The sequence below is a fragment of the Myotis myotis genome, unplaced genomic scaffold, assembly GCF_014108235.1.
Source record: "Myotis myotis isolate mMyoMyo1 unplaced genomic scaffold, mMyoMyo1.p scaffold_m19_p_1, whole genome shotgun sequence".
NCBI classification, from domain to species: Eukaryota; Metazoa; Chordata; class Mammalia; order Chiroptera; family Vespertilionidae; genus Myotis; species Myotis myotis.
This window is the reverse complement of record NW_023416313.1, coordinates 161113502-161137887: the sequence shown is the minus strand read 5'-3', so window position 1 is coordinate 161137887 and position 24386 is coordinate 161113502. Positions and strand designations below refer to the sequence as shown.

The window sequence follows — 24386 nt, the reverse complement described above, 5'->3', positions numbered from 1 at the left end:
ATTCTAACATCTCTTAACTTCTATACGACCTACTTTTTATATCCTCTTATTTTGGTACAACGTTTTATTTAGTTGTACCAATTTCTAGTAAAAAAAAAAAACTACATCTTTAATATCTCTCAGATTTATCTTATTTTTTCTCTCTAATAATTATGATTTAAACCCTTCTTCTCGCTCTTTTTGTTTTTTCCATGCTGTATTATTTTTAATTAAGTACAAAGACTTTTCCAATCATGTCACCTAGAGCTCACTTCACTCACTGCTTTGTTTGGCCGCCATTCTCTTGTCTCTCTCTTCAGCAATGGTGAGGCGGATACCCTTTCCACAGGGTAGGGAAATCCATGGTTTGTTGCCTTTGCCAATTACAAAAATGTTGGAGAGCTGGGTGGCAAAACTGTTGCCATTGGCATCTTTCACATGAACTATGTCAAAAGAACCAGGGTGCCTCTCCCTGTTGGTGATCACACCAATTCTTCCCAGGTTGGCACCTCCGGTCACCGTGCACAAGTTACCATTGTCAGTCTTGATGAAATCAGTAATTCTGCCAGTCTCCAACTCAATCTGAATGGTGTCATTCACCTTGATGAGGGGATCAGGGTAGCAGATGGTGCGAGCATAATGGGTTACCAGATGAGGGATTCCTTTTGTGCCCACAAAGATCTTCCTCACTTTGCATAACTTGTACTTGGCCTCCTCAGGTGTAATACGATAAACAGCAAAGTGGCCCTTAGTGTCATAGATCAGGCGGAAATTCTCTCCAGTCTTGTCAATGCTGATGACATCGTAAAACCAGCAGGGTAGGTTATATTGGTTCGGACCTTGCCATCAATCTTAATAAACCACTGCATGCAAATCTTCTTTACTTCATCTCCTGTTAGAGCATACTTAAGTCTGTTCCTTAAGAAAATGATGAGAGGGAGACATTCTCTCAGCGTGTGGGGACCGGTAGATGGCCGAGGAGCAAACACACCGGTCAGTTTATCCAGCATCCAATGCTTTGGAGCTGCTACACGCTTCAGATGCTTCTTGGGCCCATGAGCCATGGTGCGCCTGGCAATGAAAGAGCCTTTTTCTCTCTCTTGGGAAATTGTAACTATCCCCAGAGTGACCTTTCTACCTCCTGAAGTAGACTCTCTCTATAGTCGATCCTTCTTACTGCCATCATAGCAATGTTCTAAAATGCAGTGTTTGAAGTGCGTTTTTCCTTATCTTAAATCTTTTAGATGCTTCTCATTACCCAGCAGTAGTTTTCAAATATTCATCCATGGTCCATCTGCTTTTGGATCATTTGGAAAACTTTTGAAAAACTCATATCCTCTATCTTCCCCCACAGATTCTGAATCAGTACAGAGTTCAGGACTCTTTAGAACATTTCCCAAATTATTTTATTAAGCAGGCAGGGTTGGAAAACACTGACCTATCCATGTGGTTCAGATTCCTTATCATGGAGTCCAGGACTGCTCAGGGTCTGACACCTGCCTGCTTCTTCGGTGCCATCTCTTTTTGTTTTTCCTCCTGTTCTCTCTGTGCTCCAGCCAGATGCTCTCTTCTGGCTCTGGAACCTATCAGTCTTGATCCTCTTTTAAAACCTTTGTTTGCTTTTGTTGAATCAGAGCCAGGACCCTAGATTTCTACCTGTTCCACCTCTGCTTCCCTCTGTAACCTAGGCAGTACCTCCTTGGATTTTACATGTGGAATTCAGGTTGAAAACCACTGAGCTCATTCAAATCAGTGAGGTCAGAAAAGGGACTCACTGACATCTTACAGTGGTGAATGGCAGACCATATCTAAAATTCAGAATTTATATTCATAATAAAGTTCTTAATTTATTTCTCTTTTGTACTTTCATATATTTAATGTCTGGTCTGTTTGATCTGAAATGACCTCTTAATTCTTTCCTTCTTAAATAAATTATCATCCATTTGTTCCCTCATTCATTGTTTATTTATTCGTTCAGTAAACATTTATTTGAATACATAAGGAGCACTGTAGGATTTGGGGGGAGGTGTGTAGAAAATTTGAACAATACAAATAATTCTCTATCCTTTAAGGTTCTTAACATAGGTCCTTTATATTCAATCATAAGATTCTATACAAAAAACCTATTATTTTTTAGAAGAGAAACTATAATATAACCTTTTTCCACTGTTTTCTTTCTTTTTTTTTTTCCCCTCCAGGGAAAGACCATGTTTGTAAATTTATTGGCTGTGGGAGGAACGATCGCTTCAATTATGTGGTCATGCAGTTGCAGGTAGGTTGCCTTGAAAATATATCTTAAAATCTTGCCTAAGTTTTGGTCAAAGTACGTAATTATAGTGGAAAATAATAATAATAACAACAACAACAACACTCTTGGTATCATATCAGAATGTTTTATATTATTCAGATGAAAATTTGTTTAAACACACTTGATACAGATATTTCCAAAGATGGAAGGGTTGTCTCTCTCAGTTATTTTAGTTGATTCACGTCTTCACTGATTGTCATCATTGCAGAGTTTTCAATCCTTACATGGATTGCTGGATATAATGTGAGTCTTGCCCTGTCCCTGTCCCCTCCCTTTCTACCCTTTGTTACCTTAAGGATTTAGTTTTCCATTTATGTGCTCAAGTACCATCCTGACCTGCTTAAAAATTTAAGCACTAGTTGAGATAGAAGAGAAATGTTAGTCCTCTTTCTCTTTTAATCTTTTAACATTGCTCTCCCTGTTCCCTATCCTTCAAATGAGAAGTGGAGTTGGATTGGAGCAGCAGAGAGAAATTCAGAAGGGGAATACTGGAGTAATGACTGCAGCATCCCCTTCTCTCTGACACTAACTGTCCTGAAAACACACACACCTCTAAACTGTAGTCACCCTCAAAGTGTAAAAGTTTGGTTCACCTTGCTGCCTAAGTTTAGATCGCAAGGTTTTCTTTCATCTGTGGCAAAATCTGTTTGGGGCATTTGGTTCTTTTCTTTCAACTTAATAACTACATAGCAGTGATTTCAGAGACATGGGTCCTGCACTAAATGCTTCCTCTTCTCCTCAGAAGGCTTTTCCCGTTTCAATCAGCTATCCTTCAGCATTTGAGTTAGATGTAAAGATATTAATCTCTCTGTAGACTTAAAGTTCGTTTTTTTAAAAATATATTTTATTGATTTTTACAGAGAGGAAGGGAAAGGGATAGAGAGTTAGAAACACTGATGGGAGAGAAACATCGATCAGCTGCTTCCCGCACACCTCCCACCAGGGATGTGCCTGCAACCAAGGTACATGCCCCTGACCGGAATCGAACCCGGGACCTCTTAGTCCTCAGGCCGACGCTCTATCCACTGAGCCAAACTGGTCAGGGCGACTTGAAGTTTTTGAGTCATATGTTTCACTATCTCTTGAGCTAACACAGGTTTATAAATTCTTTGGTTAATCTCTTCCCACCCACCCGCCAACCCAACTTTCCTCTCAGATTTGACAGTCTCTTCTTTGCTTCTATGTTTTTGGATCTATTTTGTTCCTCAATTTATTTTGTTCATTAGAGTCCACATATGAGTGAGATCATGTGATACTTGTCTTTCTCTTATTGACTTCTTTTTTAATATTTTATTGATTTTTTACAGGGAGGAAGGGAGAGGGATAGAGAGTTAGAAACATCGATGAGAGAGAAACATCGATCAGCTGCCTCCTGCACACCTCCTACTGGGGATGTGCCCGCAACCACAGTACATGCCCTTGACCGGAATCAAACCTGGGACCTTTCAGTCCGCAGGCCGACGCTCTATCCACTGAGCCAAACCAGTTAGGTCTCTTAGTGGCTTCTTTTGCTCAGCATGATACTCTCCATGTCCCTCCATGCTGTCACAAAGGGTAAGAGCTCCTTCTATTTTACTGCTGCATAATATTGCATGGTGTAAATGTACCACAGCTTTTTTATCCACTCATCTACTGATGGGCACTTGGGCTGTTTCCCGATCTTAGGTATTGTAATAACACTGCTATGAACATAGGGGTGCATACATTCTTTCTGATTGGTGTTTTGGGTTTCTTAGGATAGATTCCTAGAAGGGGGGGTCACTGGGTCAAAAATTCTTTAAAAAGCACTCTACCAGCTATTAAGGTATCTTGAGGAAGGACAACATTTCCTACAGGAAGGACAGGACTAATACTTGATTCTTTTATTTACCAGTATTCAGAATAGTTAGTTGGTTCCCTAATATTTTCCGAAGGGGACTAACTAGCCCTCTCTTTTTAAAAAATATAATTATGGCCCAGTCAGTGTGGCTCAGGAACCAAGAGGTCAGAGTTCAATTCCCGGTCAGGGCACATGCCCGGGTTGTAGGCTCAATCCCCAGAAGGGGGCGTGAGGCAGCTGATGGATAATGTTTCTCACCGATGTTTCTCTCTCTCTATCCCTCTCCCTTCCTCTCTCTCTCACAATGAATAAAAACATATTTTTTAAATCCTTAAAATATATATAATTATGAATTCATAGATTTAACATGACCTATGTCTTTCAATCATTGTTTTTCTTTTTAATTTTCAAATTGGCCCATCTTTGGCTAACAGAACTTCCTTCAAGTTGGATCCTGATTCATTTGACAGTACTAGACTGCAGCAGTCTTTGATAGCATCCTTACTTTCTGGTACAAAATTGTGTACCTAGCTCTTTCTGTATAATTCATGCTTTAAGTGGATGGATTCAGGATATATATATATATATAGTATTTTTTAAGAGAAAATATATCATGGTTTATGTTCTTATTTCCAATTCAAGTTTTTGGTAATAGAATTGCTACTGCCCTCTTTGATTTTATATTGTGAGGTTCAGGGACATCAAAATGCATCTCTTTACTCTTATGTAACTTTTAAAAATATGCAGATGAAATGATATGATTGGGATTTACATGAAAATAGTGCATTGTATGTGTGTGGGGAAGGGAGAGGAGGGTAAGTGCTGCTGGGGAGAGTAGATAACAGATGAGGGTTAGTTATATTATTTTCTCTCCCTTTAAGTATGTTTCAAATCCTTAATAATTAATTATATTTGTATTTTTATTAGGACTATGTTAAATTTATAGTATTAGTTGGGAATAAATGAATTTACTTTTTTATTCAATAATATTTATTCCATATTACTGTGTATAAAGGTTCTTTTTTTTATAGTGGCTGCATATTAGTCAATGAGATGACTGTACCATGATTTATTTAATCTTTCATTTATTGATGGATATATAGGTTGTTTTCAATTTGTCTTCATAACAAATAATAACCACTTGTAGTATACACTCTGAAGTACAGGGTGAGGCAAAAGTAGGTTTACATTTGTTCATATGGAAAATGATACAATAATTAATAAATAATAATATAAGAAAAACTCTTTCATGTACTCATAACTGTAAACCTTCTTTTTCCCCACCCTTCATAATTTACTGGCTCAAACCTGCATGTGTTTACCACATTAGTAACTCTTTCCTCATATGCCACCCTTGTACTTATATTTTCAGATTCTCTTATTTGATGCCTTAGGTGTACATTTAAAAGGATTTAAGCCCAGCTTATGTGGCTCAGTGGCTGAATGTCTGAGGTCACAGTTTGATTACAGTCAGGGCACATGCCCTGGCTGTGGGCTCAATTCCCAGTAGGGGGAGTGCAGGAGGCGCTGATCAATGATTGTCATCATTGATGTTTCTGTCTCTCCCTCTCCCTTCCCTCTCTGAAATCAATAAAAACATATTTAAAAAATAAAGTATCTTTCAAAATATTTTAAAAAATAAAAGGATTTAAAATCATTACTGATATCATAAGTTAATTTAATTGATCTCCTTTTTTAAAAAACATGTTTTTATTGATTTTTTTAGAGAGAGAGGAAGGGAGAGGGATAGAGAGATGGGAATCGAACCGTGACCTCCTGGTTCATAGGTTGACGCTCAACCACTGAGCCATGCCCGCCAGGCTAATTGATTTTCTTTCTAAAGCTTTTATGATGGTGGAAGTTGTTTATAAATGAAATTCTACTATTAGGTATATTTTTGGCAATGAAAATACTGATTTTTGAAGAAAAATTTATTGGAATGCTAATACAGGTTATTAGATACTCCCATGGGATTATAAAAGTTGTTCTAGATTATCACTTATTTTACATTTGCTAAAGATATAGAGAACAACAAATTCTCCTAACATTAAACAAAGAAAAAATAACTACCAATTTGTGCTGTGGGAAAACTGCATTTTTTTAAAAATATATTTTATTGATTTTTTACAGAGAGGAAGGGAGAGAGATAGAGAGTTAGAAACATCGATGAGAGAGAAACATCAATCAGCTGCCTCCTGCACATCTCCTACTGGGGATGTGCCCGCAACCAAGGTACATGCCCTTGACTGGAATCGAACCTGGGACCTTTCAGTCTGCAGGCTGACGCTCTATCCACTGAGCCAAACCGGTTTCGGCAGAAAACTGCATTATTAAAGAAGATATGTAGTATGAAAGGTTCCTGACATTCTGGTAAATTTTCAATTCTTAGTTTGCTTGAGTACTATTTAATATTTTATTTCAAATGGTACATGAATAACTTAAGATTTTATTACTTTTTCAAAAGTGAACCAACTGTCTTTAGTTGAGGTGATAGTATTAGTGGTATTAATCCTAAACATATACTACAAAATTTTGGGAATAGGGAGATTGGGATATTTAAATTTCTTTGAGCTATAGGGGCCAGTTTCCATTCTTTGGGAGGTAGAACTACAGCATTATTAACCATTCATCTCATCAGATTACTGGTTGTTATCTAGGCTATAAGGAACCTTCTGGTGAAATAGCACAGTGAAGCGGAAAAAGAACACTTTGGAATCTGGCAGACTTAGATTTGAAAGACAACTTTACCTTAACGGGTATTATCCTAACAGAATGTCTTCTCTTGAGTGAAAGAATCATGATTTTGGTAAAATCCTTGCTATTTCAGTCAAAACATTTTTTAATGATAAATGGATAATTCCCCATCTTTTCTTATAATTTTAGTACCATATTTGAAAGTGTGTTTTTGTTTCCATAGGGTCGGAATCTGGCAGATCTACGCCGTAGCCAGTCCCGGGGCACATTCACTATTAGCACTACTCTTCGGCTGGGTAGACAGATTCTGGAGTCTATTGAGAGCATCCATTCTGTGGGATTCTTGCATCGAGACATCAAACCGGTAGGGGGCCGTTTCCAGCCAGAGCACAGAATGAATTTGCTTAGTACTCTTAATCTTAAAATGGGACACAGTAACTTAAAAATGTAGCTTTCTATATTAAATGCAAGGTAATATTTTAATTTCTGTAGCAGAAATGGAACTGGAAGCAAAATATAACTTGCCTTTTCATTAAAAAAAAAACCACGATAATTACACACTACAACTTATATTCAAGAGCTTTTCTCCTACAGTGAAAATGTTGTTCAACAGCCAAATTAAAAATGACTAATGCTTGGCTATTATTATTATGTATGTTAACATTGCCATATTACTTAGCTTTACACCTGAATTGATAGTTATTCTTTGGATTTCTTTTTCCTAATATTGGTTACAAATATTTACCAAAGTTGTTTTTAGATATTGGCATGATGTTCTTTTGAACTATTTTTTTTTTATTTGAGCTATGGCTAGGAAAGAATTCAGGGCCAAGAATTAAACTATAAGAGAGTTTATTTAAAAAGACACAGAGGTAAAATAAGTGAGTGGTAGAAGAAATGGGCTCAGGAACCAAGTTACAGAGGCAAAAGGAGGGTCCTTGGAGTTTAGGAGAGAGGAGGGTGAAGGTAACATGCTGGGGGAAGAAGACGGGGAGGGAGAAGGCACAGGCATGCTCCCGAGAGGGAGAACACCTGAACTACTTTTAAGTAACAAATTATACTTATAAGAAACTATTTAGCCCTAGCCAGTTTGACTCGGTGGCTAGACCGTCGGCCTGAAGACTGAAAGGTCCCGGGTTTGATTCCAGTTAAGGGCACATGCCCAGGTTGAGGGCTTGATCTCCAGTAGGGGTCGTTCAGGAGGCAGCCGATCAATGATTCTCTCTCATTATTGATGTTTCTGTCTCTCTCCCTCTTCCTTTCTCACTGATCAATAAAAATATATTATATATAAAAAAAGAAACCATCAATTTTGAAATACTACTTTTTTCTCCTATTACAGTGGCAATATATAGTATTTTTTCTTATTGTTTTTCTTAGATATTGTCATTTCCATAACTGTGAAATAAACTTTTTTTATTTTTTCTTCTTATTTATTTATTTTTATTTTTTAAGATATATTTTTATTGATTTCAGAGAGGAGAGGGAGAGAGAAATAGAAACATCAATGATGAGAGAGAATCATTGATTGGCTGCCTCCTATATGCCCCCCACCAGGGATCTAGCTGCAACCCGGGCATGTGCCCTTGACCAGAATCAAACCCGGGACCCTTCAGTTCAAAAGGCCGATGCTCTATCCACTGAGCCAAACCAGTTAGGGCCTTCTTATTTTTTTTTTTTCTTTGTTGCTCACAAGGGGAATGACCCATTTTGGAAATATTGTATTTACTAGAAATTTTTCATTTTTGGTGCAGTTGAAAATGACACCCATCTGTTGCTACTTGATTTCTAAACTTAGTTTACATGAAAATGGCAACTAAAAGTAACATGATTGAATGAGACTGAATGTAATGTAGATTTCTTTGGCTCTTATTTCTATGCCAAACTAAATGTCATTATTTGAGAACTGTGGTGATGAAGAGCTTCCATTTTTATCAGAAAGTTCCCTAAGTAGAACAGTGTTTTAAAATAAAAGCTAACAATTCTGTGACAATTTGACTTTTGCTTTTATAAATTCTCTTGTTTACATACCCATCTTTGCAAGTTTGTGGCCATTTAACGTTAAATTTATTTTTACTAAGGGAAGAATACAAAGTATATTTTCCTTTAGTCTGTTTTGAAATGTTTCCTTAAATTGCATCTTAATTTTTACACTTGGCTAAATTCAGCTTTAGGATATTCATTTACATTTTTGAGCTATGTGCTCTATTTTGCCCACTCCTAGTTCTTTCCATTTTAAAAAATTAAGAATTGGGTTTTCATTTAGGCAGTGGCTTAGAGGAAGTTAGAGTTCTGATTTCAGTTAAGTCAGTGTTGTGTTGTATACAACTTTATACAGTCACTTAAATCCTTGTTGCTCAAAGTTCACCTGATCATAGGCATTAATAGAACCCACAATGAAATTTACAGTAAACATAATTGACTAGAATAGTATATTTGAGACATGTGTGCTATATGGAATTTAAGTAGAAGAATTAAAATCTAGAAAGAGTAATATATAAGGACTAATTATAAGAATATGTATATTTTCCTTCTTTATTTTTCTAGTCGAACTTCGCCATGGGCCGCTTTCCTAGTACATGTAGGAAGTGTTACATGCTCGATTTTGGCTTGGCTCGACAATTTACTAATTCCTGTGGTGACGTCAGACCAGTAAGATTTTTCATGTTATTGGATATTTGAGACTTAAACTATTATTTATTATATCACTCTATTTAAAGAAATGCTAATTATGTATCAGAATGGATGTAATTCAAGAAGTAGCATACATATTTATAATTAAATCATAAAATGAGTTAATTATTCCACTATTGAAAGTTGTAGACTTAAAAAAAAATACATTAGACACAGATTTAGAGTTGTCTTGTACTAAGAACACAAATTAGCCCTTTAGGATCAGTGATCTTTTTTGCAGTCCAAAGCTCTTTCTACATATAATGGTTTTTCTGTTTCAGTTATTGTACTTTTCATATCCATTTGGTTCTTTTAAAAAATTTCTCTTTATTGATATTCTCTATTTGATACGATGTTGTCATACTTTCCTTACTTCTGTTATCAAGCATTCCTTTAGTTTTGTGAAGATATTTATAATGGCTAGTTTGAAATCTTTTATTGTTAAATCCAACATCTAGTCACTCTCACAGACAATTTCTGTTGCCTGCTTTTTTTTTTTTTTTTTTTTTTTTTTAATGTATGAGAGATAATTCCTTGTTTCTTTGCATACCTTATAATTTATTTTTTTTGCAAACTGGACATTTTAGATAATATGTTGTAGCAATTCTGGGTACTGGTCCCCCTTCCAGGGCTTGTTATTATGTGCTTGTTTATTTGTTTAGTGAATGTATTATTTTAGTGAAGTCTGTTTTTTTCCACACCCCACCCTCAAAATACAGTGTTAATCTCCACTAATTGATTGCTCTATTGTTTACAACAGTGCCCTAGGGCACAAATTCCTTGACAAAGTAATCAAAGTGTGCCTCCTAAAATGGAATAGTTCCCCCCCCCTTTTTTAAAGGAATTTATTGAAGTGACATTGATTAATAAAATTATACAGGTTTCAGATGTACAATTCTATAATACATCATCTGTATATTGTATTGTGTGGTCACCACCGCAAATCAAGTCTCCTTCCACCACCATTTATTTCCCCTTTACTCTCTTCTTCCTCTCCCCAGCCCCCTTTCCCTCTGGCCGTCACCACACTGTTGTCTGTAGCTATGGGTTATGCATATATGTTCTTTGACTAATCCCTTCACCTACTTTCATCCAGCCCCCTAGCCCACTCCCCTCTGACAGCTGTCAGTCTGTTCCAATGTATCCATGCCTCTGTTTCTATTTTATTAGTTGATTTTGTACATTAGATTCCATATATAAGTGAGACCATATGGTACTTGTCTTCCTCTGACTGGCTTATTTCACATAGCATAATACTCTCCAGGTCTATCCATGCTGTCACAGAAGGTAAGATTTTCTTCTATTTTAAGGTCTAGTAGTATTCCAGACTGTGGAACTTCAGAGGGAAGGTGGGGGAGGGTAGGAAGAGATCAAAGAACTTGTATGCATATATGCATAACCCATGGACACAGACAATAGGTTGGTGAAGGCTGGGGTCAGGTGGTGAGGGCAGGCTAAAAGGGGTCAATGCTGGGGGAAAGGGGACATATGTAATATTTTCAACAATAAATATTTAATTTTAAGAAATGATGAGAGAGAATCATCGATTGGCTGCCTTCTGCACGCCCCCCACTGAGGATTGAGCCCGAAACCCTGGCATGTGCCCTTGACCAGAATTGAACCTGGGACCCTTCAGTCCGAAGGCCAACGCTCTATGAGCAAAACCATCCAGGGCTTTAGTTGTTTTTTTAAAATAATTTTCACCAGTTTTACTGGGGAGTGGAGCTCCTCATGTTGTCATACTGGCATTTGTTCTCCCACTATCGCTCTTATACTTGTGTCTTCCTTTTACCTTTAGTTTTGTTTTAACTTGCTACTGATTGTGACTCTCATTCCTAGCAAATTGGTTGCACAGAATTAAAACACTGGTTTTGTTTTTTTTTTTTTTTTTTTTTTTTTGTTTTTTTTATTGCTTAAAGTATTACAAAGGGTATTACATATGTGTCCATTTTATCCCCCCGCCCTAGACAATCCCCTAGCCTCCCCTATCCCCCAATGTCTTATGTCCACTGGTTATGCTTCTATGCATGCATACAAGTCCTTTAGTTGATCTCTTACCCCCCTACCTCCTGCCCCGCAACCCTCCCCGGCCTTCCTGCTGCAGTTTGACAATCTGTTTGAGGCAGCTCTGCCTCTGTATCTATTATTGTTCAAAAGTTTATAATGGTCTCTATTATCCATGAATGAGTGAGATCATGTGGTATTTTTCCTTCATTGACTGGCTTATTTCACTTAGCATAATGCTCTCCAGTTCCATCCATGACGTTGCAAATGGTAAGAGTTCCTTCCTTTTTAGAGCAGCATAGTATTCCATCGTGTAGATGTACCACAGTTTTCTAATCCATTCATCTACTGATGGGCACTTAGGCTGTTTCCAGATCTTAGCTATGGTGAATTGTGCTGCTATGAACATAGGGGTGCATATATCCTTTCTGATTGGTGTTTCTGTTTTCTTGGGATATATTCCTAGAAGTGGGATCACAGGGTCAAATGGGAGTTCCATTTTCAGTTTTTTAAGGAAACTCCATACTGTCTTCCATAGTGGCTGCACCAGTCTGCATTCCCACCAGCAGTGCACAAGTGTTCCTTTTTCTCCACATCCTCTCCAGCACTTGTCGTTTGTTGATTTGTTGATGATAGCCAGTCTGACAGGTGTGAGATGGTACCTCATTGTTGTTTTGATTTGCATCTCTCGGATGATTAGTGACTTTGAGCATGTTTTCATATGTCTCTTGGCTTTCTGAATGTCCTCTTTTGAAAGGTGTCTATTTAGGTCCTTTGCCCATTTTTTGATTGGATTGTTTATCTTCCTTTTGTTAAGTTGTATGAGTTCCCTATAAATTTTGGAGATTAGGCCCTTATCGGATATGACATTGGCAAATATGTTTTCCCACACAGTGGGTTTTCTCGTTGTTTTGTTGATGGTTTCTTTTGCTGTGCAGAAGCTTTTTATTTTGATGTAGTCCCATTTGTTCATTTTCTCTTTAGTTTCAAGTGCCCTAGGAGCTGTATCAGTGAAGAAATTGCTTCGGCATATGTCTGAGATTTTGTTGCCTTTGGATTCTTCTAGAATTTTTATAGTTTCCTGTCGTACATTTAAGTCCTTTATCCATTTTGAGTTTATTTTTGTGTATGGTGTAAGTTGGTGGTCTAGTTTCATTTTCTTGCATATATCTGTCCAATTTTCCCAGCACCATTTATTGAAGAGACTATCTTGGCTCCATTGTATGTTCTTGCCTCCTTTGTCAAATATTAATTGAGCATATTGGTTCGGGCCGATTTCTGGGCTCTCTATTCTATTCCATTGATCTATATGCCTATTCTTGTGCCAGTACCAGGTAGTTTTGAGAACAGTGGCTTTGTAATACATCTTGATATCTGGTATTGAGATCCCACCTACTTTGGTCTTTTTCAGGATTGCTGCAGCTATTCGAGGTCTTTTTTTATTCCAGATGAATTTTTGGAGAGTTCGTTCTAGATCTCTGAAGTATGCCGTTGGTATTTTAATGGGGAGTGCGTTGAATTTATAGATTGCTTTGGGTAGTATGGACATTTTAATGATGTTGATTCTACCAATCCATGAACACGGTATGTTCTTCCATCTGTTTATGTCTTCCTCTATATCTTTTTTCAACGTCCTGTAGTTTTCTGAGTAGAGGTCTTTTACCTCTTTAGTTAAGTTTATTCCTAGGTAGCTTAATTTTTTTGGTGCGATGGTAAACGGGATTGTTTTTATAATCTCTCTTTCTGAAAGTTCACTATTGGTGTATAGAAATGCCTCGGATTTCTTGGGGTTAATTTTGTATCCTGCTACATTGCCAAATTCATGTATTAAGTCCAGTAGCTTTTTGATGGAGTCTCTAGGGTTTTGTATGTATAATATCATGTCGTCTGCAAATAAGGACAGTTTTACTTCCTCTTTTCCAATTTGGATGCCTTTTATTTCTTCTTCTTGCCGAATTGCAATGGCTAACACTTCCAGTACTATGTTGAACAGGAGTGGTGAGAGGGGGCATCCCTGTCTTGTTCCTGTTCTTAGGGGAAATGGTGTTAGTTTTTGTCCATTGAGTATGATGTTGGCTGTGGGCCTGTCATATATGGCTTTTATTATGTTGAGGTATGATCCTTCTACTCCCACCTTGCTGAGAGCTTTTATCAAAAATGGGTGTTGAATTTTGTCAAATGCTTTTTCTGCATCAATTGATATGACCATGTGGTTTTTTTCTTTCAATTTGTTTATGTGATGTATCACGTTTATTGATTTGCGGATATTGTACCATCCTTGCATCCCTGGGATAAATCCTACTTGGTCATGGTGTATGATCTTTCTGATGTACTGCTGGATCCGATTTGCTAAGATTTTGTTGAGGATTTTGGCATCTATGTTCATGAGGGATATTGGCCTGTAATTCTCTTTCATTGTGTTGTCTTTACCTGGTTTTGGTATTAGGGTGATGCTGGCTTCATAGAATGAGCTTGGAAGTGTTCCTTCCTCTTGAATTTTTTGTAGTAGTCTGAGGAGGATAGGTTTTAGTTCTTCCTTGAATGTTTGGTAAAACTCCCCTGTGAAGCCGTCTGGTCCTGGGCTTTTGTTTGCTGGAAGCTTTTTGATGACTGCTTCAATTTCTTCCATAGTTATTGGCCTGTTGAGATTTTTAGATTCTTCCTGATTGAGTTTTGGAATGTTGTATTTTTCTAGGAATTTGTCCATTTCCTCCAGGTTGTCTAGTTTGTTGGAGTAGAGCTGTCCATAGTATTTTTTAACAATCATTTGTATTTCTGTGGGGTCTGTTGTTATTTCGCCTCTATCGTTTCTGATTTTGTTTATTTGGGTCCTCTCTCTTTGCTTCTTGGTGAGTCTGGCTAGAGGTTTGTCAATCTTGTTTATCCTTTCAAAGAACCAGCTCTTGGTTTCATTGATTTTCTGTATTGTTTTTTTGGTCTCTATGTCATTTATTTCTGCTCTAATCTTTATTATCTCCTTCCTTCTGCTCACTCTGGGGTTTTCTTGTTGCTCTCTTTCTAATTCTTTGAGTTGTAGAATTAGATGATTTACTACCATTTTTTCTTGTTTGTTGAGATAGGCCTGTAGAGCTATAAACTTCCCTCTCAGGACTGCTTTCATTGTGTCCCATAGGTTTTGGATTGTTGTGTTTTCATTGTCATTAGTTTCCAGGATGTTTCGAATTTCTTCTTTGATTTCATTGGTAACCCAATCAATATTTAATAGCATGCTATTCAGCTTCCAGGTGTTTGAGTATTTTGGGTTGTTTTTATTGTAGTTTATTTCTAATATTATGCCATCGTGGTCTGCGAAGACGCTTTTTATGATTTCAATTTTCTTGAATTTGGGGATACTTTGCTTGTGACCCAATATATGGTCTATTTTTGAATATGTCCTATGAGCATTTGAGTAGAATGTATATTCCCTGGCTTTCGGGTGAAGTGTTCTGAAGATGTCTATTAAGACCATCTGATCTAGTGAGTCATTTAGGATTGCTATATCTTTGCTGATTATTTGTCTAGAGGACTTATCCAGTGCTGTCAGTGGTGTATTAAAGTCCCCTACTATGATTGTATTGTTGTTGATGTCTCCTTTGATATCTTCCAGGAGTTTTTTTATGAATTTGGGTGCTCCTGCATTGGGTGCATATATGTTTACCAGGATTATATCTTCTTGTTGTATTGATCCCTTTAGTATTATGAAGTGGCCTTCCTTATCTCTTGTTATGGCCTTCACTTTGAGGTCTATTTTGTCCGATATAAGTATTGCTACCCCAGCTTTCTTTTCCTTTCCATTTGCCTGAAAGATATTTTTCCATCCTTTCACTTTCAGTCTGTGTGAGTCCCTTCTAATGAGGTGGGTTTCTTGTAGACAGCAGATGTATGGGTCATGTTTTTTTATCCATTCAGCCACTCGATGTCTTTTGTTTGGAGCATTTAGTCCGTTTACGTTTAAAGTTATTATTGAAAGGTACTTGTTTGTAGGCATTTCTGTTTTTGTGTGGCTGTTTTCTTTCTGAGCTTTTTATTTCTTATTTTTATACCAGTCCCTTTAGCATTCCTTGCATTGCTGGCTTGGTGGTGATAAACTCCCTTAGCCTTTTTTTGTCTGTGAAGCTTCTTATTTCCCCTTCAAGTTTGAATGATAGCCTTGCTGGATAGAGTATTCTTGGATTCAGTCCTTTGCTTTGCATCACTTTGTAAATTTCTGTCCATTCTTTTCTGGCCTGATGTGTTTCTGTTGAGAAATCATTTGACAATCTAATGGGAGATCCCTTGTATGTAACTTTCCGTCTCTCTCTTGCAGCCTGTAAGATTCTCTCTTTGTCCTGAACATTTGCCATGGTAATTATGATGTGTCTCGGTGTGGGTCTTTTTGGGTTCACCTTGTTTGGGACTCTCTGGGCTTGTGTGACTTTTTTCTTCCCCACCTCAGGGAAGTTTTCTGATATTATTTCTTCTAATAGGTTTTCTAATCCTTGTTCATCCTTCTGTTGTTCTGGTACCCCTATTATTCGTATGTTGTTTCGTTTCATGTTGTCCCAAAGCTCCCTTAGGCTCTCCTCCTGTCTTTTCATTTTTTTCTCCAATTGCAGTACATTTTGGGTGTGTTTTGCTTCCTTGTCTTCTAAATCACTAATTCGGTCCTCCGCTTCTCCTAGTCTACTGTTGATACTTTCAATGGAGTTTTTCATTGCAGCTATATCACTCTTCATATCTTCTTGGGTCTTACTTAAGTTGTTGATTTTTTCATCTGTTTCTTCTAGCTTCTTCCATATGTTATCGATTTTTTCATCTGTTTCTTCTAGCTTCTTCCATATGTTATCGATTTTTTCATCTGTTTCTTCTTGCTTCTTGCTGAGGTTGTCGATTTTTTCCTCCATCCGGTTTATGCACTCTAGGACCCTTATTCTGAATTCTTTTTCTGTCATGTTGCATGCCTCTGTATTACTTAGCTGCTTTTCTGGAGAGTCCTCCTTCTCTTTCCTTTGGGGGTTTCTTTGTCTACCCATGTTTGATCTCACTGACATATCTAGACGTTGAGTCGTTCAGTGGCTGCTCCCTTGGTGGCAGTGACTCCTTGGTCTGCGGTTCCTCTTCGGGCGGTTGCGGTAGCAGCTGCTCTTCAGTTGGCAGCAACTCCTCTGGTGGGTGCTGTTCACAGCTGTGGTGGCTCTTCTGGCTGGTGGGGCGAGGTTTCACGTACAGCTGCTGTTCCTCAGCAGAGGGTGTGGTGCTCAGGAGGTTGCTGTTGCTTGGATCTGCTGTGTTGATTTAAAGGCACAAAATACAACACAACAAGGCACCACGTACCAGGCACTATACACAAATATATTCACGATATTAATAACCCCAAATAAAGGTGAGCACCTGAATTAAGAGAATTAGGGGATAAGGAAAAGGAAGAGAAAAAGAGAAAAGAGAAAAAAGAAAAGAAAATTAGGGACCAAAAAAAGGAGTGCAAAAATGAAAGTGGGAAAAAGGAGGGGGGAAAGTAAAAGCGAGAAAAGAAAGGAAAAGAAAAAAAAAGAGCGAAAAGAGAGAATGAAGTGGAAGAGGGGAAGAGACTTTTTATATGAGGAGAATACTCCTATAGAACAGCCATTAATCCCAACAAATTCCAGCAACAGCTCCCTGGAGATAAATGCAAACTAGAAACAACCAATAATATAACGATGAAAATAGAATGGAGAACACTAATCCCAAAATAAAATAAAGAGAAAATAAAATGGCACTTTAAAAAAAAATGGTAAAATGGTAGCAGTAATAATACTGGTTAAAAATAAGAAGGTAGTAATTAAAAGGGTAAAATCAGGTGATGGAAAAAAGAAGAAAAAAAAAAAAAGAAGAAGAAGAGGAAAAGAAAAAAAAAGAAAAAAAAAGAAAAAAAATTGGTTTCTTAGTTAAAAGGTGAAAAAAAAAAAATATTGCAGTAGTGAAGGTCCTTCGGTTCTTCTATTCTTCAGTGTGGCTCGCCTTAGACCTGCCAGGTATTCAGGAGAGTGTTGAGTTTCCCTGCGATACACTGTTCCTCTGTGTTGTAAACCACAGTCCTTATTTTAAAGCAAGCCGCATTTGTTTCCCAGATTGCCTTATTTTGTGTTTAGCAAAGAGTCAGTTTGTGGGTCAGCCTCTGGGTGGCAGTGTTCTGGGGTTGGCCTCTGAGGCTATAGGGCCTCTCTGTCCAGTGGAAGTTCACTGCCCAGAGCTGGCTGCGTAATAGTTACCAGTGCTGTGTTGTTGCTGGGATTGAAAATCCCTCTATAGGCCAGCACAGAATTAAAACACTGGTTTTGAATGAACTAACTATATAGTAATAGTTGTATACAGAAATGTAAATTATATTTAAAATAAGGGCACATGAGAATTTAAGTGCCTAGAAATTATGAGAGAATCTTTCTTATTCTGGTGAAGGTCTTGCATGTTAATAGGAAATATGGGGTACAGGGAGCGGATCTCCCCCTTGCAGGTTCTTGCCTCAGGAAGTTTGAAGAATAAAATTCATGGGCTAAAAGGACTTGTTAGTAAAAGGGTGGAAATTTATTGGAAGCAAATACAGACTCCCATGTAGGGAGGGGCTCCCAAGGGGGTAAACCACTAAGCTCCTTTTTTCTAAGGTTTTTAAATGCTGTGGTTCTTTGTCTCTTCATGCTCCCTTCTAATTGGACGCCTTCCCCATTTTATGACCCTGTGCTTTTCTAATTGGTCACTCTTTTGCAGAATATCAGCTTCAAAGTTTAAAACCCACTTGGTGCCCTTCCTTTTTCTCTCCCCCTTATCTTGCAACATTCCTCTATCTCCTGTGAACATGTTTCCCTCTTTCCAGCATCTGTGGACATTTCTCTATCCTCTGTGAAAGTATGTTTCCTTTTTCCCCATAGCAGTTTTTCAATTTTTAGAACATGTTTTTAAAAAAGTCACTCTGGCTGTAAAGAGACTATTGAGAGCAAGAGTAGAATCAGAAAGACAAGTTAGAAGACTAACATGAAGGTCCAGTGATCAATGATAGTGGCTGGGACCTAGAACATCATTAGGGTGGTACAATATGGTAGTGAGAAATGATTGTGTTTTGCATATATTTTAAAGATAGATTTAATAAGACTTCCTTCTGGATTTGATATTGGGATGTGAAAGAAAAAGAAGAGTCAAGAATGATTACTAGATTTTTGTCCTGAATGAATGATCATGCTATTAACCATGATGGGGAAGGATGAAGAAGATCCGATAAGGGGGAAAAAACACAAGTTCTATTTTCTAGAAGTAAGTGAGATGCCTCTTAGATTCAAGATGGAAATAACAAGAAGCTGATAATGATATATTAATTTGTAGCTCAAAGGAGAAATCAGGGCTGGGGATAATATAAATTTAAGAATCACTTGTTCCCAATGTTTAAAACTAAATGGTAATTTTAAAAAATGAAACTAGATTAGATCAGCTAAGGAGAGGATATTGCTAGGTAAGAAAAGAGGTTCTGAGTTTGAGCAATTGGGGCACTTAGCAACTTGATGATGGAAAAAGAAGAACTGTGAGCCAGCCAAGAGGAGTGAGAGGAGGATCAGCCAGTGAGGTAGGAGAAAAATCAGGAGAGTGTGATATAATGGGAGCCGAGTGAAGAAAGTGCTTCAAGTATGTAGGGGTGGTTATCACCTGCACCAGATGCTGCTGATAGGTCAAGTAAGGTGGGAAATGAGAACTGACCATCTGGATTACTCAATTGGAATAAGTTAAAGAGAGTTGGAGAGACAAAGTGAAGAAAGAGAGTATAGGTAACTCTCTGGTGGAGTTTCTGTGCTCTAATCTTCACCAGAGGATATGTTTTTTATTTTATTTTGAGGAAGGGAGGGAAGGTGGGAGGCAGAGAGAGAAGAGAGAGAGAGAGAGAGAAACATTGATGGGTTGCCTCCTGTATGCACCCCACAACCTGGCTGGGTATGTGCCCTGACCAGGAATCAAACCTGCCACCTTTTGGTGTACAGGACAGTGCTTTAACCAACTGAGCCACACAGGCCAGGGCCAGAGATTTTTTGTTCTAAAGAGGAGTGGTAAAACAAGAAGTAGTTGAAAGGGCAGTGAAAGCCATCCTTCCTTCCTTCCCTAATTTTTAAAAAATGGTAGTTATTATAGCATACTTGTGAACTGATGGTAATAGTCCAGGACATGTGAAAAAATAAAAACTGATGTAGGACAGAGCAGGAACAGTTATGAGAGCCAAGTTCTTGCATAGCTGGCAGGGGAAGAAATCCTGGCACAAATGGTGAGGTTAGCCTATTATGTAAGAGCAAGAACACTTTTCCATGTAACTGGGAAAAGGCAGAATAAGTGGGTACAGATTTAGGTAACTAATATTTTTTTAAAATATATTTTTATTGATTTCAGAGAGTAAGGAAGAGGGGGAGAGAGATAGAAACATCCATGATGAGAGAGAATCATGAATCAGCTGCTTCCTGCAAGTCCCCCAATGGGGGTCGAGCCCACAACCTGGGCATGTGCCCTTGACCAGCATTGAACCTGGGACCTTTCAGTTTGCAGGCCGATGTTCTATCCACTGAGCCAAACCGGATAGGGCAGTAACTAATATTTTGATTTTTTTTTCTTTCCATATATGTTCCAAAAGAGTGTAAAAAACACATATGTAAATTTTAAATAAGAATATTAAGACATTCATGGCCTCCATCTAGGTTAAGAAATAGCTCATTTCCACCTTAGAAGCATGCTAGGTCCTTTCCTGATGGCATCCCTTTTCCTCCCTCAAGCAGCATGTCCAATAGAACTTACTATGAAGTTGGAAATGTTCTGTATCTGCACTGTCCATTATGGTAGCCATTAGCCACATGTGCCTAGTGAGCACTTGAATTTTGACCAGAGAAAACAAGGAACTCAATTTCAAAAATTATTTAATTTGAAGTTGCTATTATATTGGCCATTGTAGCCCTAGACAAATTCCATTCTTAATTTTGCATTAACCAGTCCCTTGCTTTGCTTTCTTCTCTCTTCTGTAGACCCAAGAGTAGTTATTTGGAGTATAGAACAGATTCAAGGAGCTTTGTAAAATACTATAGTTACCATATGCCCTTCACCTAGCTTCCCCCAATGATATCTTAGATAGCCGTAGCAGTACATTGTCAAAACTAGGAAATTTGATATGGGTATACTATTATTAACTCAAGGACAGCCTGAGTCAGATTTCACTATATTTTTAAAAACATTTTTTTTTTTAGGAGTGGAGAAATGCTATATGAAATGTTATCACATGTATAGATTCATTATAGCCAACACCACAATCAGGATACAAAACTCCTTCAAAACATAATGTCTGTTTATCTACCAAAGTTATGGTACAGGATTATCAGTCACCTTGCATCACAAACAGAATGATGGGTAGTATCTGTGACACTAGTGAGTTGTTTATGTGGTTGGTTTTGAGATCCTCTTTTTTTTTTATTATACACATACACACACACACACACACACACACACACACACACATATATATTATATATATCCTACCTAATAAAAGACAAAAAGGGTAATTGACTGTACCTTCGCTACGCTTCCCATTGGCTAATCAGGGCGATATGCAAATTAACCGCCAACCAAGATGGTGGCTGAAGCGAGCAGGAGGCTTGCTTGCTCCAGTGATGGAGGAAGCCAAGGTTCCTTGCCTGCCGGCTCTGAGCTCCGAAAGCAACAAAGTTTCAATTATAGAAGCTAAACAAACTCCAGATACCTGCTTTCAGCCGGCGGTGGCCATGAAGCTAGAGGGGGCTCTTAGCTCCAGTGGCAGCAACATAGTTTCAATTATAGAAGCTAAACAAACCCCAAATACCTGCTTTCAGCAGGCCGTGGCCTCAGAGCTGGAGTTATAAAAGGTAAATAAATCCCAGAATAAAAGAAAAAGAAAAAAAGGAGAGGCTGGGAGCTTCCATCGCCGGCCAGCCTGAAAACGGCCCTCAGCCCCTCTCCCAGGCTGGCCAGGCACCCCAGTGGGGATCCCCACCCTAAAGGGTGTGTGGCCAGCCTGAAAACAGCCATCATCCCCTCAACCAGACTGGCCAGGCACCCCAGTGGGAACCCCCACCCTGATCCGGGACACCCTTCAGGGCAAACCAGCCGGCCCCCACCCATGCACCAAGCCTCTGTGATATATAGTAAAAGGGTAATATGCAAACTGACCCTAACAGCAGAACGACTGGGAATGACTGGTCACTATGACACATACTGACCACCAGGGGCCAGATGCTCAATGCAGGAGCTGCCCTCTGGTGGTCAGGGCGCTCCCACATGGGGGAGCTCTGCCCAGCCACAAGCCAGGCTGATGGCTGCCAGTACAGCGGTGGTGGTGGGAGCCCTCCTGCCTTCTCAGCAGCGCTAAAGATGTCTGACTGCAACCTAGGTCTGCTCCCCGCTGGCAAGTGGACATCCCCCGAGGGCTGCCGGGCTGCCAGAGGGATGTCTGATTGCCAGCTTAGGCCCAATCCCCTGGGGAGCAGGCCTAAGCCAGCAGGTGGTCATCCTCCGAGGGGTCCCAGACTGCGAGAGGGCACAGGCCGGGCTGAGGGACTCCCCCTATCCCAAGTGCAAAAATTTTTGTGCACCGGTCCTCTAGTGTGTGTGTGTGTGTGTGTATAAAGGTAATATGCAAATTAGGCCAGGACACCATAACGGCCACGACTAGCTCAGGAGGAGAGGCCAGGCACCTTTGCCTAATCAGCTTGGTCGCCTCCTGCAGAAGGAGGTCAGACTGCAGTTTAGTAAGCCATCAGTAGGACATCCCCTGAGGGTTCCCGGACTATGAGGGGGCAAGCTGGGCTGAGGGACCTCCCCTCCCCCCCAGTGCACAAATTTTGTGCAACCGGCCTCTAGTCTTTAAGATAAATTAGTTACATTAAATAGATATGTGAAAGATAAAGATGCTTTGATCCATACAGTTTCAATTTTGAATTCCTGTTTGCTTAATGATTTCAGTCTGCATGCTCATTTTTTCCATTCTGGTTTAAAGTATGCCCCAGTTTCCTTAGCCCTGCAGCTGGCATCTCACATTGGCCCTTTGTGTCTAAGCTCTTGGAATGCCATGTTTTCTCCTTCCTAACCATTCAGCTAAAACTTCTAGTGCCTTGGGCTGTAATGACCTAATTAAGAACAGTTTTTAAAGTCTTTTTTTCTGTTACCTTTCCAGAATTTCAACTATGGAGTGTCCCCCCAAAAAATGTATGCACACTGTGAATGATTATAAAGCCAGTGTTTATTAACATACAGTTTATTTTCAAAATTGAGCTATCAGTTGTTAAAGTGCATATACATTTTTTGGGACACCCTGTATTTTCTTATTTCCACTGGGGATTTTATTACAACGTGCCCCATGCCATTTCTCTCCCCCCTCCCCAAATCTCCTCCCTTTGATTAGCAGTAAATGTGGGCTCATGCCTAGAGTCCTTCCTTTCTCCTTTATTTATTCTTCTAGGAGCTCATTCTATCTCTAACATTTATCCCCTTCTTCACATTCATACTACTTCTGTCCTTGTACAGGTCTCCTGGTTTCTTGTTTGGATTATTAAAATAGTTTCCTCACTGATCACCCTTCCCTCTCCTTCTAATCTATCCTTTATACTTCCAGCAGAGTAAACATGCCAAGCACTTTCTCAATCATATCACTTCACTACTTACAATTTTTTATGAATTCCATTTGACTGCACATTATAAATTAAACAATTTACTATGATATTCAAGGCCATCCTTAATCTGATCCCAACCTATGTTTCCATTATTTTCTCTTACCATTTGCTTCAGCACACCAAACTCTTTTCCCTAACACCTATAGTACTTTCCTCCCTTTTGGCATTGTTGTATTCTTTTTATTTAAAATGCATTTTCTTCTTCCTGTTGTAATTCTTCTGCCAGTTCCTCTAAGCACAGTATACTTTTTCTTTTCTTTTTTTAATTTTCACTCAAATATCTAGGTATTTGTTTTAATAAAGCACACTCTTAGGTTTTTAACCATTTTAACTTTTAACTTTTTTCTCTAAAGATGTTTTTAAATTTAATTTTTTGAGAAGATAATACTATATTCATGTGTTGCAAAAATAAAAGTCTTAACAATTCATCAAAATTTGTACTTGTTCTGGCTGAGTAGCTCAGTTGGTTAGAGTGTTGTCCGATATACCAAGGTTGCAGGTTCGATCCCCACTCAGGGCATGTACAAGAATCAATCAATGAATGCATAAATAAGTAGGACAAAAAAAAAATCGATTTTTCTTACTTTTTCTCCCCCTTCCTCTCTCTCTGTAAAATCAATAAATTAAAAAAAAAAAATTAACACTGTGCTCTTTGAAGGACACTGTTAAGCAAATGAAAAAATCAAGTCACAAAAGGGGAAAAATATTTGCAAACACACATCTGATAAATTATATCCAGAATCTATAAACAATTCTCACAACTCAATAATTTTTTAAAAAAGGAAATGAGCAAAAGTTTTGAATAGATATTTGATCAAAGAAGAGATACTACAGATGGTAAATAAGTATATTAGCAAATGCTGAGCATCTTTAGTTATCAGGGAAATGCAAAATAAAAACTACAGTGAGATACTATTATACAGTAGTTAGTATGCCCAGAGTAGTGAAGGACAGAAGTCACAGGTTGCCAGAGATGGAGTGGAGGGAAGGTACTACAAAGGGCCTTTAAGGGACACTTGGGGTGATAGAAATATTCTATATCTAGATTGCAGTGATAGCTACATGACTATATATCTTTGTCAAAACTCATAGAACTGCGTATACCTAAAGTATGAATTTTACTATATGTAAATTATGCTTCAATAAAGTCTGACTTTAAAAAAATTTAAAAGATAAGAAGTGAAACAAGTCTCCATTTCACTCCTCTCCCACTCATTTCCTGTCTGCCCTTGTCCCT

General features: G+C 38.4%; 1 protein-coding gene and 1 pseudogene across 6 annotated transcripts in view; one reads left to right on the top strand and one right to left on the bottom strand.

Moving 5' to 3' along the window:
* Nucleotides 1–24386, top strand: part of TTBK2 (tau tubulin kinase 2) — a 137156-nt gene that overhangs the window by 51681 nt on the left and 61089 nt on the right. For 3 of the 6 annotated variants that reach the window (XM_036298967.1, XM_036298972.1, XM_036298979.1), the window contains 3 exons: nt 2178–2251; nt 7024–7164; nt 9348–9452. In XM_036298967.1, coding sequence (XP_036154860.1) covers nt 2178–2251; nt 7024–7164; nt 9348–9452 — 320 coding nt within the window. Of the gene's footprint in view, nt 1–2177; nt 2252–6329; nt 6477–7023; nt 7165–9347; nt 9453–24386 lie in introns of those variants that run through there. The other 3 variants (XM_036298976.1, XM_036298984.1, XM_036298983.1) reach the window with 2 other exon arrangements.
* LOC118650645 lies at nt 253–1049 on the bottom strand (annotated as a pseudogene).